This window comes from Chlamydotis macqueenii, chromosome 7, assembly GCF_036417535.1.
Source record: "Chlamydotis macqueenii isolate bChlMac1 chromosome 7, bChlMac1.mat, whole genome shotgun sequence".
Classification (NCBI taxonomy): Eukaryota; Metazoa; Chordata; class Aves; order Otidiformes; family Otididae; genus Chlamydotis; species Chlamydotis macqueenii.
Genome location: NC_141562.1, coordinates 16,528,316 through 16,543,533, shown reverse-complemented (window position 1 = coordinate 16,543,533; position 15,218 = coordinate 16,528,316). Strand labels below are relative to the sequence as shown.

General features: G+C 43.8%; 1 protein-coding gene across 3 annotated transcripts in view; it reads left to right on the top strand.

The window, feature by feature from the left end:
- PRKG1 (protein kinase cGMP-dependent 1) overlaps nt 1–15,218 on the top strand; it is a 444,044-nt gene that overhangs the window by 254,681 nt on the left and 174,145 nt on the right. For all 3 annotated transcript variants that reach the window (XR_015259127.1, XM_086752825.1, XM_086752824.1), the window contains exon 4: nt 5,699–5,804. Coding sequence is in view for 2 of the 3 variants with exons in the window: in XM_086752825.1 (XP_086608951.1) it covers nt 5,699–5,804 (106 nt within the window). In the remaining variant the exon portion in view is untranslated. The remainder of the gene's footprint in view (nt 1–5,698; nt 5,805–15,218) is intronic.

Genomic DNA, 15,218 nt, shown 5'->3' with positions numbered 1-15,218 from the left:
CTAGCCGAGCCGCTGTACTTCCCAAGATGGTTTTCCAGGGTGAACACTGAAACGTGTATGTTCTTCAGATGAGAAGTATGAAAGAGGCTCTTTCAGCAGGACTGTCAAAGGGATGCTTGTCCAGCCTTGACGGCTTCAAGAAGCGGAACAACTTGCGGGACGTATTCATACCGGCTTCCTAGATTTTTCTGTGAGGCTCTTGGCAGTGTTCCTGGTCAGGCCCCGGGAGCCACGCGTACCGCCGCCTGGGATTTCCCTCTGCTTTTAGGACCTTTTCTCTTTTTGCCCTGATGCCACAAAGTCACACATAGTTCTTCTGGCTCGTTTTTGTTTGCTAGCGGCAGAGCAATTCCTCCCTTCCCAAAATACAGACCCCTGGTGCTGCCCCACTGGTAGTGCAGGAGACTGGTTTCTACACTGGGAGCCTCTCTGAGGTTTCTCTCTTTCTTATTACTTTTTTCCATTGCTTTTTTTAATGGTCCCCCAAGCTGGCTTCCTCATTTATTTGTGCTTTCCCTTCCAAATTAGGGCTTCGGGGAGACCTTAGAGCGGCCTTCCAGTACCTCAAGGGGGCTACAGGAAAGATGTGGAGAGGCTGTTCAGTAGGGCCTGTTGCGATAGGACAAGGGGTAATGGTTTTAAAATAGAGGGGGGTAGATTTAGATCAGATATAAGGAAAAAATGTTTTACACTGAGGGTGGTGGAGCACTGGCCCAGGTTGCCCAGAGAGGTGGTGGATGCCCCATCCCTGGAAACATTCCAGGCCAGGTTGGCCGGGGCTGTGAGCAACCTGATCTGGTTGGAGATGTCCCTGCTCCTTGCAGAGGGTTGGACTGGATGGGCTTTGAAGGTCCCTTCTAACCCAAACCATTCTATGGTTCTATGATTCTATACCTTCTTTAGTTGGATATATTCAATTGCTTTCTCCTTGGGGCTCCTTTCAGCAACAACCTAGAACTGATTTGTAGGTCTCCTCAGAATGTGAATATACTACTTTGCTCGTTACTCTTAGACATGAGGCTTCTTGGTAATGCTTTTATGATCTTGGCATGCCCATGAGGGACGTGTCCCTGGCACACTCTCACACCCTCATCAGAAGTTTGGGTTGTTTTCTCCTTTCCCTTTCACAAACAGCATTTTACTTCCACCCCTCTTGTGTTGGTTGCATTAAATTAGTTGTTTGAGTAACTAAATTTTAGGCTTCTGATCTGCATAAAGGTCTTGTCAGTTTTCCATTAATCTCATCTAACGCACTTTGCTCTCCACCAAACTCAAGACACTGCTTGAAAGTATTTTTGGTGGCTTTCAAAGGTTCTTCCTAAAGTACTTTAAGGAACTCTTTCGGCTTTCATCTTTTGTATGGACATTCAATACCGTAATGAGTACAATTTCTTAAGTAATTTGTGAGCTCTTGCTCATACAAGGTAAGTTTAATTAAAAACCTAGAAAAACTTCCGTAGCATAGGAATGTAAGAGTAGAACTTCATTCATACGGAAGGGATGAGTAAGAGATGACATGGTAAAGGTCGTGTAAAATCACAGCTAGCTTAAAAAGAGCGTGTGAGGACATCTAATTAGCAGGTTTTGTAGTACAGATGATGTGAATGTTTTGAAATTCCAAGGAAAAAAAAAACCCATTACGATTGAAGAATTTCATAATGCTTAATTAGTCCTTGTCAGGACTTCTCATTAAGGCCAAGTTACAGGCTTCAGAAGAGGACTGAGATATTTTTTGGGAGGCAGTAGAAAGACTGGGAATTACGTTAGATAAAACCAAGTGACAATATATACCCTCAGCCAAACGTTATGAGCCTTAAATAAATAAAAACACCCAGGTGGGGTTATTCCTGAATAATTCATTAGGAGATATCTCTTTGAAACGTTGAGTGAAGGTGGCTGTTAGCGCAGAAGGTTGGATCACTCAGTTGACTCTTCTGGCCAGATAAGTCCTGGGATCTTGCGTAGTATCTAATACAGATTGTTGTACTTTGCACCGGCTGCTAGATCTTGTCAAATCTTGAGTGTGAAGGTATTTTAGGTTCTACGTAGGAGGAGTAAGGATGAAAGCCTCTCCATTGAAGTCAACCAGTGTTTGGCTTGAAGCTTTACAAGGGCCTTGGGGCCCACACAAGTCGGCTGAATTCCAGTTGCCGTTTTGATACAGGATTTTCACGGAGAGGATCGCCCACAGCAAAAGAATCAAAGAGGCAGGACCTCCCTGGGGTAGACGGGGGACAGTTTCACGAAGGACTGCAGCCCATGGGAGGGACCCCGCGTCAGGGCAGGGGAGGAATGTGGCGAGTTCTTCTCCCGACGAGGAAGCAGCGGTGTAAAACAACGCGTGATGAACTGACTGTGACCCCCATTCCCTCTTCCCCCGTGTGCTGCTTGGGAGGGGGGCGGGGAAGGTGGTAGAGATAATGTTAAGCTCGGGAAGAGGGAGGAGTGGGGGGAGGTTATCTTGTTCTCTGTCTCATTATCCTGCTGTTTGTAGTAATAAATGAATAGTTTTCCCCAAGTCGAGTCTGTTTTGCCCGTGACGGTAACTTTAAGGATTTCTCCCTGTCCTTATCTCAAACCTCGAGCCGTTTTCCTTATATCATCTCCCACTGTTCTCTCGGAAGGTGGGGGGAGCGAGCGAGAGACTGCGTAGTCTGGTCTCTATCGGGGCTGAATTATGACAGTGCTGCTCTTCCTTTATCTGAGGCTTTCCTGGGCAGATAAACAGAGTTATTTCAATAAAATAGCCTGAAAGTGAGCACGAGGTGATGAATTCTGGCTACAGGGCAAGGAAATAAAAAATTTCAGGTCCGATAACGCCACCAGCGAGCACTTGAGCTGAGGACAATTCACTCGGCGACCCTTGAAAAACGTGGAGCACGTAAAAACTTGGCGAGACACTAAAAGACTCCAAGGCCATACGAGTATTGCATTTTATTTTGAAATAATACACCTATCCGGGCACTGTTCTGGTGGTTGCTGCAATTTTAAGGATTTAAAGCATCTTTTAAGGTTTTATTGATAAAGGTTTGCTCAGGCGGTGGTACAAAGGGCATTTTCCAGTTGGGCTGGCTTTGCAGAAAAGCAACCTGGGCTTAAAACCCGTGTTGGGAAGATGGTTTTCTGATAGCGCTGTGCAAAATGATGCTTTATTTTTGGGTGCACCTGAAAGATTTCCCCAGCTATATTCATATATAGCACGTAAAACATAAATAATAATTATATTGCCCTTTGGAAATACTTTTTTTTTCGCTTAAAATTTTGGATTTTCCCCCGTATTTCAGCACCTCTGCATGTGATACCATGAACAGGAGTAGCTTGGATCCGAGCCTGACGTTCAGGATTTTCAGCTGCTGGTTCCACAAGGAGAAACGAAGCAGAAGAGTAAAAACTTTGTCCTTCAGCAGGCTGGGAACGCAATGACGAGTGTAAAAAACTAAGAGAATGAAGCCTTGGAGAGGATCAATAGTGCATAGTCCCTGTTATTCAGCGCAATAAATGGGGAAAATCTGAGTTCTTTCTCTAATCTTGATGGAAATACATATTCTACCCATATTGACACCAAAATAATTCGGAGTAACTGAGAGCAGTATATAGAGTAAAGACCAGAAAAATAAAAATTACCATTTAAAACACAACGCTGTGGTTTCAGCAGGAGATGTGTCAAAGCCGGAAAGCTGGGGCTGCTTTTCCTTCAGTTTGTGCTGCCATCTCAAACTGGAACAAATTTTCCTTACGGAAATGAGGTCTCGTAGCCCAGTAATTCAAGTGTGCCGTAGCAGTCAGGAACGGGTTGGTTTGGGTGGGAAGGGCCCGTTAAAGCCCACCCAGCCCAACCCCCCTGCCAGGAGCAGGGACATCTCCAACCAGATCAGGTTGCTCAGAGCCCCGGCCAACCTGGCCTTGAACGTTTCCAGGGATGGGGCATCCACCGCCTCTCTGGGCAACCTGGGACAGTGCTCCACCATGCTCAGCATATAAAATTTCTTCCTAATATCCGATCTGAATCTACCTCCCTCTATTTTGAAACCATCACCCCTCGTCCTGTCACACCAGGCCCTACTGAAGAGTCTCTCCCCATCTTTCCTGTTGGCCCCCTTCATGATGGGGCACTAGGGTGCTGTTGTATATTGTAGTCCAAAAAAAAATTTATAAACTTATTTCATTCATTATTTTCCCATCTTTTGAAAAAATACTCAGTTACTGGTGGTTTTACCAGTCATGACCAAGCATGTTGCCTTTTTGCCTTGTGTGACAGTCATACATGACACTGAACACAAACCACCCTGAAATGGCCAACCGGGCTGAAATCCCAACGTTCTCCCACCTAGAAAGCAAGCACCTACTTTTCAAGGTCAACTTTTCCTGCTCTCCATGAATTTACTAGGATTTTACTGAGATTTACGGAAATCTGCCGTACTAAAGCTCTAGGTCATTCTTTCCCATCAGTTTGGTTGTAAAAGTAAAAACTCTTCTCAAAAAGGAATTTCCATCTTAAAAATGAGAAGGTGCTTTAAATGATGTGATGCGTTCACTTGTTTTTGCAATGCTAGTTGAGAAGAAAAATTTGAATTTGCATTTTGAAGGTTTTACGTCCTGCAAATGCAGTTAGGAATAAAAACTCGTTAACCAGGATGGAACTAAACGACTAGCAAATATAAGCAAAATATTTTCTTGCGTTTTTATTGGTGAGAATATTTGTAAATGCTGTCGTAGTTCAGCCCTAATCGGGACCAAATATGTTGCTGGAAGTGTTTTTGCTCATTTGTGGTTGCTGTAGTGAAATGGGATACGGGGATGAAATTTATTGCGATTACTGTCTGAAAAAAAAAATATTATTAAATAAATACAAGAGGTCTTTAGAGGTGTTTTGTTTAATTGAACTGTTTCTCTAAGGAGAAGGTCTATTAGAAGCTGTGTATGTAGACAATTTTAGGTAACGCAAATGTCTAAACCACATCTGAGATGCCAGTCTGGACCATTTGGGGTTCTCCTTATCCAGTTCACAAGACTCTGGTTTCTTTGAGCATCTCTCTGTGGTGGTAACCTGTTACCTTTGGTGTGATAACGGGACTTTGCTTCTGAAATAGATGGTGTAGCGTGTGGTGCATAATGTTGAGTCCTTGGAATTTATCAAAGACCTGGAAATTAAAGTTGAAAAAAAAAAGTACTCAAAACATCCAGAACTGGGGTGTGTTCAGTCATTAGGATGTAAGAGGACTCGGTTCTGGAAGACCCCTTGAGGTCAAGGAGAAATTTGTCATTTCCTTTGGGAGTAGGGTGAAACCTGGATGAATTTTATGGTCTCGGACACAGGATAATGCACTAAAAATGTCCCCGAATCACTCGGTGGCATAGACAATGATGATGACCAGGTTATCATGTAGGTTATGATCAACTGACTCCCTATTTCTTGCTTGCTTTCAGCCTACATTGATTTCTGCTCATCTCCCGGTTGCTTTTAGGCGATCTTTCCAAAGCCCATGTGCTACAGCTAGAATTTCAGATATTTCAGATCATTTCAGTGCATGCTCAGTCCATTGTCCAGCGGATGAGTTTTACGTTACTGTTTTGACGTGTGTACCCATTGCCATGCTTTCTCATGAACGAATTCCTTTTCCTCTGCAGTTCACAACGGGTTTTTCCAATTTTGACATTTTGCTAATTACATTTTCCCCTTGTCTTGTTTTTTTTCCAGCTCTCGTAAATGTGAAACTTTGGGCTATTGATCGGCAATGTTTTCAAACAATAATGATGAGGACAGGCCTCATCAAGCATACTGAGTATATGGAATTTTTAAAAAGGTATGGCACTTGTTTACTTTATCCAAAAATACAGTGAAACTGCCGTCCTCGTCTTTTGACTTTTTTTTGTGAGTGCGGTATTTGATTTGTTTCCTTCTCATAACTTTTTTTTAATTATTATTTTAATTTGCTGTTTAACCATCTGTAAGCCGTATCATCCAGCCGAAAGGAGGAGTCTTGTTGCAGTTCCATTTCATTCCGTTCCATTTCATTCCTGATGTGAGTTGTTTGTTGGCAAAGAGTCGCGCAGCTGAGGTGTAAGAGAAAAAGCTTTAATATGAGTTCCAACTGTAACTTATTAAAGAAAATATCCATTTTTTAAAAAAATCACGCTCTCCCTAGGGACAAAATTGGTTTGTAAACTGTTGCAGAAAGAAGCAAGTCCATTCAAAGTCCTTGTGCTTCCAGAAGTAAAATGCAAATTTCTAGAGAAGGAAAAACTTGAGGTTGTTGTAAAATACCAGTTAAATAAGTAGCAAGAAAGACGTAAAGCCAAGCGTTTCAATCCTTAAATTTGACTCTTTCAAACTTCCTTTCAGTTTGTGGCGCCAGCTCAAACTGGAACAAATTTTCCTTATGGAAGTGAGGTCTCATAGCCCACTAATTCAAGTGTGCCGTAGCAGTCAGGAACCGGCTGGTTTGGGTTGGAAGGGACCTTTCAAGGCCATCCAGTCCAACCCCCTGCAAGATCAGGTTGCTCAGAGCCCTGGCCAACCTGGCCTGGAATGTTTCCAGGGATGAGGCATCCACCACCCCTCTGGGCAACCTGGGACAGTGCTCCACCACCCTCAGCGTAAACATTTTTTCCAGTCTGACTCTGCCTTCCTCTACTTTGAAACCATCACCCCTCGTCCTGTCACAGCAGGCCCTGCTGAACAGCCTCTCCCCACCTTCCCTGCAGCCCCCTTTGGGCACTGGAAGGCCGCTCTCGGGTCTCCCTGGAGCCTCCTCTTCTCCAGGCTGAACAGCCCCAGCTCTCTCAGCCTGGCCTCACAGCAGAGCTGCTCCAGCCCTCTGATCATCTGCGTGGCCTCCTCTGGACCCTCTCCAACTGGTCCATGTCCTTCTGATGCTGGGGGCTCCAGACCTGGACGCAGTTCTCCAGTTGGGGTCTCACCAGAGCAGAGTAGAGGAGCAGAAATATAATGTCACCAAATCCTAGAGAAAAAAAAAAAAATCCCCCAAGTCCATGAGGTGCTGTAAGTAATCCCATCATTGCCAAGATGTTACTACACCAGGTCAAAACGCTCCTCGCTGCATCATTTCCCCCCTAACCCCACAACCCCTCAGCTAGTTTTCAAAACGTGAAAATGTTTTAGAAATGGTTGCTTCATTTCCAGAAGTTGCTGCTTTATTCCAAAGAGAGGTTTTTGGGGAAAAGTGCTGTTGTAGCGTCTAGAAAATCTTACAGTTTGCCAATGGTAGAGACCTGAGTAATGATACACCCCCTTAAAAGCCTAGTAATATTTACCCTACTGTGTCACGTGCTTGATTAACTTTTGCTTCTGACCTGCTTTTTTAGTGTGTTTTCAAACAAAAGACTTCTAAAATTGGAAAAAGACACACAGTGCATTCATTTGGGCGTTCGGTTGCATAAACTCGAGGAGTAGCCTGTATTTATTCAACTTTAAATTGTTTTTTCTCCAATTAGTATTGGAGGAAAAAGGAACTTAAAAAATGATATAACAGTTACATATAAAATAGCTAATATTTAATTATATAATATATAAAAGCATACATAAATATGTATATATATGTATATGTGTGTGTGTGTGTGTGTGTGTATATATATATATATATATATAAAAATATATGAGCAGAGCCAGGAAGATGATCCCGTGGGACCGATACCCTCACCACGAGTGTGGCTGTACCACAGCTCAGCCCGGACCGTGGGTGAGGAGTTACTTGAAGCTCAGGCACCATGAGCCACTTAGATACGGGAGCAGAGAACTGCCCGGCTCACTACACTGGTTCTTGGCTGGGTTGGCATCCCACACCTGGCCTCTCCTTATGGAGTTGCATGTCAGCCATACAATCATAAAATCATAGAATCAGCGAATGGTTTGGGTGGGAAGGGACCTTCAAAGCCCACCCAGTCCAACCCCCTGCCAGGAGCAGGGACATCTCCAACCAGATCAGGTTGCTCACAGCCCCGGCCAACCTGGCCTGGAACGTTTCCAGGGATGGGGCATCCACCGCCTCTCTGGGCAACCTGGGCCAGAGAGGAACCTTCAGTCATGAAGAAAAGTAATAGTAATCAAGCTGCATGGCCTGTGGTGAGGACAAGGTGTTTCTCTGGACCAGGAGCTCCATGGAGATGTTCTGCTGTTCAGAGATGACCTGAAAGTGCAGTCGTCCAAGTCTTGCTTTTTCCAGGTGTCTCAGTTTAGGGTTATTAACAAACAAACTCAGGAGAAAAAAACAAAACCTGTTGCCATAGTGAAAGCATTTAGAAAAAAAAATCATAAATTCAAACGTTAACGAGTGTTGGCCTTTCTTGTGTGCTGGGGAATGAAACAAAAAAATGAATTTAGGATCAGTTCTGGGGGTTAGAGCCTTTGGCTGTCTTTCAGAGCAGAAACAATGTGCACAGTAGGTTTTTCAGCTTTGAGATTTAATAGAGATTTTCTGGCAGATTATCAGGATTAATTTGGATGCAGGTTCCTCAGAGCCTCCCCAGCTTTAATTTTAAAGCGAACAGCGTGAGGAAGAAACCGAGAAGCGTTTTCTCACGCTGTGCCCGAGCTTCTTGGTCACAGCCTATTACAGCGTGTCAAGCCGCCTGTTAATGCTCGTTAGAAAGGCCTGAGGCAAGCAAATATTGTTTTCCTTTAAATCTCTCAGTTTGAATTTAGGAACTGTGGAGCGGGGCAGATAGCTGGAGGAAGGTCGTTACAAAATGGTATCTACCCATCGTGTCTTCCAGTTGGGCTCTGTGCATCAAAAGCTGTCTCAAACTCAAGAAAAAATCAATTTTTTTTTACCTTAAATGCTCATTTTAAAGGATGTTTTCCCTCTAAATCCTTTTAAGGAAAAAATAGGTTAAATATTGAAAACAAGGAGTACATCAATTGTTGGCCTTACTCATTGGTTTTTTTTTCTTTCTTATATTAATAAGTGAATAAAAACGCTCTTGTTAAGAAATCGAATAGAATAGAAACAAAGGTTTAAGAGGTGCCTGGTCAGAGAAAAGTCACTGGGGATGGGAAGCGTTGTTTTCTCTTTGCAGTGCTCCAAAGCAGTTGTCCTGTCTGACCTTCTCGTTAGCCGCAGTAATGTAACAGTCATTCTCTTCAATAGTGTATTTTCCCCTGTGACCAAAATACAATAGAAATGCAGCTTTTGGGGGTGAAATAAAAATATTCAGATCTCCTCCTTCATCTTGGTGAAAGTAGGCGCAGAGGGCTCCTGGTAGTCCTTGTATGAAATATTACCCCTTCGCCTTTGGCCAGCGTGGTGGCTTTGCCGTGTTTTGCCGCAGAAGGAACGTCTTGATGACACAGGTCCAGAGTGTGTCTAGTCCAGTCCTTTCTTCTGAACACCACAAGAAAACCATAAGAAGGACATTTCCTGGTTGAGAAATGCAGATTTACCTTTCCAGTAAGTCCTGTGCGGAAGGCAGTCTCCTGGATTACTCCAAGGAGTGCGTAGTTTTCACGGGCTTACAAAATTAGCGGTAACTCTGAGTTACATAGATCAGCTGTGATATATGGAGAAAGGAGCACATGAACATTCTCTTTTCCGTAGTATTTATGAGGAACCCGTCTGTGGATCCCTTTCTGCTGCTTGCAAAGTCAATGGACGATCCTTGAAGCGATCAAAAGATGGCCTAGCTCCCTAGCGGCACCGCTTCAAGTGAGGAATGGAAAATCCAGACTGTTTTTTGGTCCCGGTGTCTACGCTGAATGACAATGATTTCCTTGGAAACACAAATTTTCATTAGCTAAGTCAACGCTAGATTGAGCTCGGTTGTAGCGCAGCTGACAGTAAAAAGTTAAAATGCAATGTTGTTCTCCAGGTTTAGTAACTCCTTATGGTGTACGGTTTTCTAGTGAACGTTTCCTCTTTAGTTTTCACCCAAATTAGTGCTCTCTGTGTATCGTTGAATATATTTGTGCTTGTACGAGCAAGAAAAAGCGTCGTTCAGCGGTGGAGGTTGCAGCTGTGCTAAAATCAACTGTACCTCTTGCTGCCGTGATCATTGTTATAACACTATGGTTATTTTCTTCTCAAGCCTGTAGAAAAAAATAATTTCCTTCAAGCCAGATCAGAATATTTCAGTTAAGGAAACAGCTATTTGTAGAATAAATGTCTCCAGGAAATAAAAGATGGGGAAAAGCCATATGCTGTGGCAAGTGTAACAATTTCCTGCTAAATCATAAAAGTTGTACTCTTCAAAAAGACCAGAATGCCTTGAAAGAGTAAATATTGGAGTTTTTTTCCACTAAAAAATTCCTAAATATTCCATAAAAAGAGGCCACGTGTTCCGGTTGACCATGTAAACTCATCCAAGACCCTGGAACAGATCAGGAGAACAAGGGATGAATGCTCCGTGTGGCCCCGGAGGCGGGAAGCTTAAAGGAACTTCACGCAGATGCACACGATCTTGAATCTCATAAATAAAAATTCAGTAGTGCTAATAGAAAGAAAACTAAAGTATCTCGTTAGTCCAAGCTCTAAACTTCCTGTTATTGTGAAAAAAATTTAATCTGGCTGAAAAAATGCCCGCTCTGCGGCCTTCACCATTTTGTCGTAGCTCTCTGGCTTGATCTTGACTCTTGTTGACAGTTTTATCCGACTCCAAATCGGCTTAAGTGGGACGTTTTGATGGCAGCACTGAGCTGGTGATGTCTAAGAAGTGGAAGTTTATGCACTCGTGGCTTATCTGCGTGGGGAATTAGGCCAGTGAAGTTTTTTGTGCGTAGCCACGGGTTTAGATGTGGCGACACGTGCTGAAATTGGTCAATGCAAGTGATGATTTGTGAGTGAAGGTCAGGGAGGGAAAAACAAATACAAGGATGTGTGAAGCTTTGTTAAATGGCCATGTCTTTGAAAGATTGCCTGCAGTTTCACACGAAATGTTTCCCAAAGTGCATCTTCGGGTGAAATTCTACTGGATATATAGAGAGCGAGGCAAAGGGAGGAGAGACTTCGGAAAAAAGAGAGTTGGAGAGCAACGGAAAGTTGGTGGAGTATGTGCGCTACGATTGTTTCAGCTGACTAAATCTGCAAAAGGAGCTTTGGCTTAAAGAAGACAACTTCTGTGGAGCACTGGAACATAGACAAAGGAAAGAGAGGGTGGCAGAGAAAGAGGAAAAGAGAAATTACTTTTATATAGCAAAGTAAAGGCATCTATTGCTAACGCAAAGCTAAATGTAAGAACAGATATACTGGTTCAAACCAGAAGTCCATCTAGATCGACGTCCTTTTCATCCCAGGATGTAACTCAAGGCCAGAATGGAGAGGAGCATCCCCACTGGGCTGGTGTGCAGCCCAAGACTCTGAAGGCCAAGAGCCCGCGCGATGGGGGAAGATGGCAGCAGCCTCCAGGATGCGAACGGGAGAGTAAATAAGATGTCAGGAAGCAAACTGGGGCTGGCCTAGAGGTGGAAAGATGGAAGAGACTGTTGTATTTCCGCGGGCAGGTGTGGGAAGGATCCAGGGGTGGTTTTATGTGAGAAGCTGCGTGTGAGGCTGCAGATGGTGAAGGTACCCAGTGTGCCCTCAGGAGGTCCTTCCACCTCCCGGGCTTAAGCGTAAAGCATGAAGACAGCCCGTGGCATGGGTTTTGTGATATTTCAGGAGCCCGGCGTGGAAAAAAAAATCGAAAAGCCGTGTTTTCTCTTTGGAAATTGCACAAAATCTTGTCTGGCTGGCCTGTTTGTTTTTTACCGCGTTGCTTAAAATTCCATCCGTGCTGGGGACACTTGAGGCTGTCTGGAAGGAAGGTTCTGTTTGCAAGCGGCCAAGCGCAAGGAGGTGGTTCCACCACGCCACGGTGCCCAGGCAGGCACTGAAGCGGAACTGAAATGATGCGCCACGGTATCAAACTGTCATTTTCTTGTGCCCTTTAACAAAAAAAAAATGGTCTTTCTCATCTTTCGGTGGGGAGAAAGCCAGGTTACGATTTTTTTTTCACTACTTTTTGTAATGGATTAATTTAGTAGCCACAATCCAGCCTCCGTAATACGTTGTGAATGCTGTTAATGCATATGAAGGGGCTGGGGCAGATATTTTGGAAGAAATAGAAGTTTAATATTGACCAAGTATGTTTTAATCTAAGGAAAATCTTTGTTGGAGGCAATGTGCCACGAGGAAAAGGGAGGAGAAGTGAAGGTGGAAGTCTCACGTTCGTGTTGATTTGGAGCATAAGGAAGGAGGAGGAATAATTGCTTTTTTAAAATATTTTTTTTTACATGGAAGCGTTTTGATCAAGGCAGCTGCAATAACCTTATTAAGTGCATTAAGGCGACTGAAGACAGCAGAGCCTGGACCACCTTGAAGATATCATTGGTCTTGGTGTCTGGTGTATTTGAAATTTGGATTAACACAAATTGGAATAGGTCTATATCTCATTTTAACGTCATTGGATCTTAGAATCACAGATGGGTCTGGGTGGGAAGGGACCTTCAAAGCCCATCCAGCCCAACCCCCCTGCCAGGAGCAGGGACATCTCCAACCAGATCAGGTTGCTCAGAGCCCCGGCCAACCTGGCCTGGAATGTTTCCAGGGATGGGGCATCCACCGCCTCTCTGGGCACCCTGGGACAGTGCTCCATTACCCTCAGGGTAAAAAATTTCTAAACCTACCCTCTTTACACAGACTATTCCTTTGCACACCGAAGCGAGTCTTTACCCAAGGCAGGTGACCGACGGTGACTTTGCACCCCACGTCCATCCGTGGGGCAACTCAGGGCTTTGCAGAAATGATGAATTGATACGTCTAGTGGGAAACAGCTGCTTGCAGGGACCAGGGGGTGCAGAAATGGAAACCGTGGGCTGTTTGATGGAGGCCACAGATGGTAGCGGTAATAAGATGTCTACGCATGGTGAGGATTTTGAAGCATTTGACTTTCTTTGCTCTTTTTTTTTTTTCAGTCAACTCGGAGTTTTCTCGGTGAGGTGAAATCTAATTTGCGGGCAGCATTACTGTGCTGCATGAGATAACATCTTTACATTTCAAAGGAGAACAAAGCCACGTATGCCCTTTTTCCTCCCCGGTGACTCTTATCAGTACGGAAAAACACCTTCAAAGATGCACTCATGGTCTCAACAGACCCAAGGTCTTATTTTGGTTTAAATCGCTGCCTTCTCCTTTTAGGTTATTCTCTTGCATTGGTTCCAAGTCAACATTGTCCAGGTAAAATCTGTTCTGGAGATCCATGCATAGCCATTTGGGCTCGTCAGGCTTATTTGCATAGAAAGAAAGGACAATTCTTCATCGCTAAATGCTAAAAGGTAGTAGCGATGAAGCTTTGTAACCTTGCGTAGAAAGAAAAAAGGAAAGATTGTAGGTAAAGATCGTAGGTAAAACCCCTGGTTTTGGGGTAAAACCCAAAACCAACACAAGAATTCAGCTGAGTCAGCAACTCTGCCATCTAAGTTGGAAGAGAGGGTGAATGCTGTCTTTTTTATTTGTCATCACTTAGCATTTCTTCCCATGATGAGAATCACGTTTAACTTTTCCACACCTGTAGAGTGTGAGCTGAGGTTCAGATCAATCAGCAGATGTAATTACTGGTAAACCCAGTCCTAGTGTGGATTGTACTGAGAAGAACGGAGCCAGAACCTGGTCTTTGGTTGTCTCAGCGGTGCTTCAGAGCCATCAGGGATGGTTACATCTGACGCCTTGCTTCTTTGGAGAAGGAAAACTCTTGTCGTTAAGTTTGCGTCAGGTCAAAACCAGCCCTGCCTCGCTGCCTCACTATTAGTTGGTGTCGTGATTCAACAGCTTTCTGAGCTCTTGAGCAAAGCAGGCTGAGAAACAGCTTAGATGTTTGTGTTTTCTGCAGCGGCAAAGAACTCAAGCTCTTCGCAGCTCGATGCAGAACATCAGGCATAACTGGGCGTTTGTTCAGGTGTTAGGGTTTGTTTGAAGTGATTCATCATTACCAAATGAACATTTTGTATTGTCATATTTTGGGGATCTCTGTGGCTGTGTATACCAAGAATTTGTTTTCCATTGCTTGCTAAAATGTAGTGAAGAGTAGACTGATTAAGATTTGGGTTTTATACTACAAATATTAAAGCAGATTAAATTATTAAGGTTATTTTATTCTGATCACTTTATAGCGTGACTTAAAATTTAGGACTCTGGAAAGGTAGCGTGATCCCTGAGTCAAGATCTGCAGCAGTTAGCTGCATCCTGGACAGCCTTGGATGGCTTTGTTGCGGTTTCCCTTACAAGAGATGAGGGGAGGAGGCAGCACAGAGTAACCAGGCAAGACTTGTTGGATTGTTGTTTTGGAGGTGTTGCATGGTGATAATCTCTGGGCCTTGGATCTATCAGCTGTTTAAAATGCCCAGGTTAGTCGTTCACACCCTAGCTGTGGCAGAGTAGAGCTGAACAGTGGTGCTTGTTGTCAAAGCATTGAAGATGGATGAATTGCAAAAGACGAGACATTTTGGAGGTTGTTCAGAGCATGTTTTATGCTTCATGTTTGTGTTTTGTTTCAAGATGGCCAGTGATAAGGAGCAGTTGTGACTTGTAGTGGATGGATGAAGCAGGGAGATGTTCTGCAGAGCTATAGAAAGATGGGAATAGGCAGTTTCTGATCTTGTAAAATAGAAGATATCCCCAATGTCATCGTGGGAACTAGAAGATACCTCTGATGCTTGACCAGTTTGGTGGCATGCAGGTGGCAGTTCAGCCCAACCTGAACCAAAACCACTGATGGGCTCCTAGAGATCCTCAGCTCTCTGAAGAAGCCAGCTGGGGACAGTCCCAGTTTGGGACCCTGTACTGGAAGAGTAGAAGAGGTAGAAGACAAAACAGCACTGAGATGAAATGTGGTGTTTAGGAGATACTTAAGTCAACATGCGGCTGCTGTGTTTCGGGATTTCTAAGGAGGGGTGGTGGTGATGAAGCAGGAGCTACGGAGAAGTATAGACAAGAAGCAAAATGATACAATAAAAAAATACAGAACTGATAGTGCTGAGGACAAGAGGAAAAAAACTAATAGTTGTCATAATATTGGTCCCACTCTGGGTTGTAAGGGGTGGAAATGGTAACGCTGTGTAAAGAAAGGAAAATAAAAGGAAATACGCAGGGTCCAACTGGTCAGTATGTTGATGATGAAATTCAACAGCTATTAGAATTAGTTATTTTAAAATCAAAAAGTGTAGGCAGCGTGCGTTAAAGAGTTTTTTAAGAGTTGCTGAGGGTGAGTTTTTGGTCATTAACACTCATCTT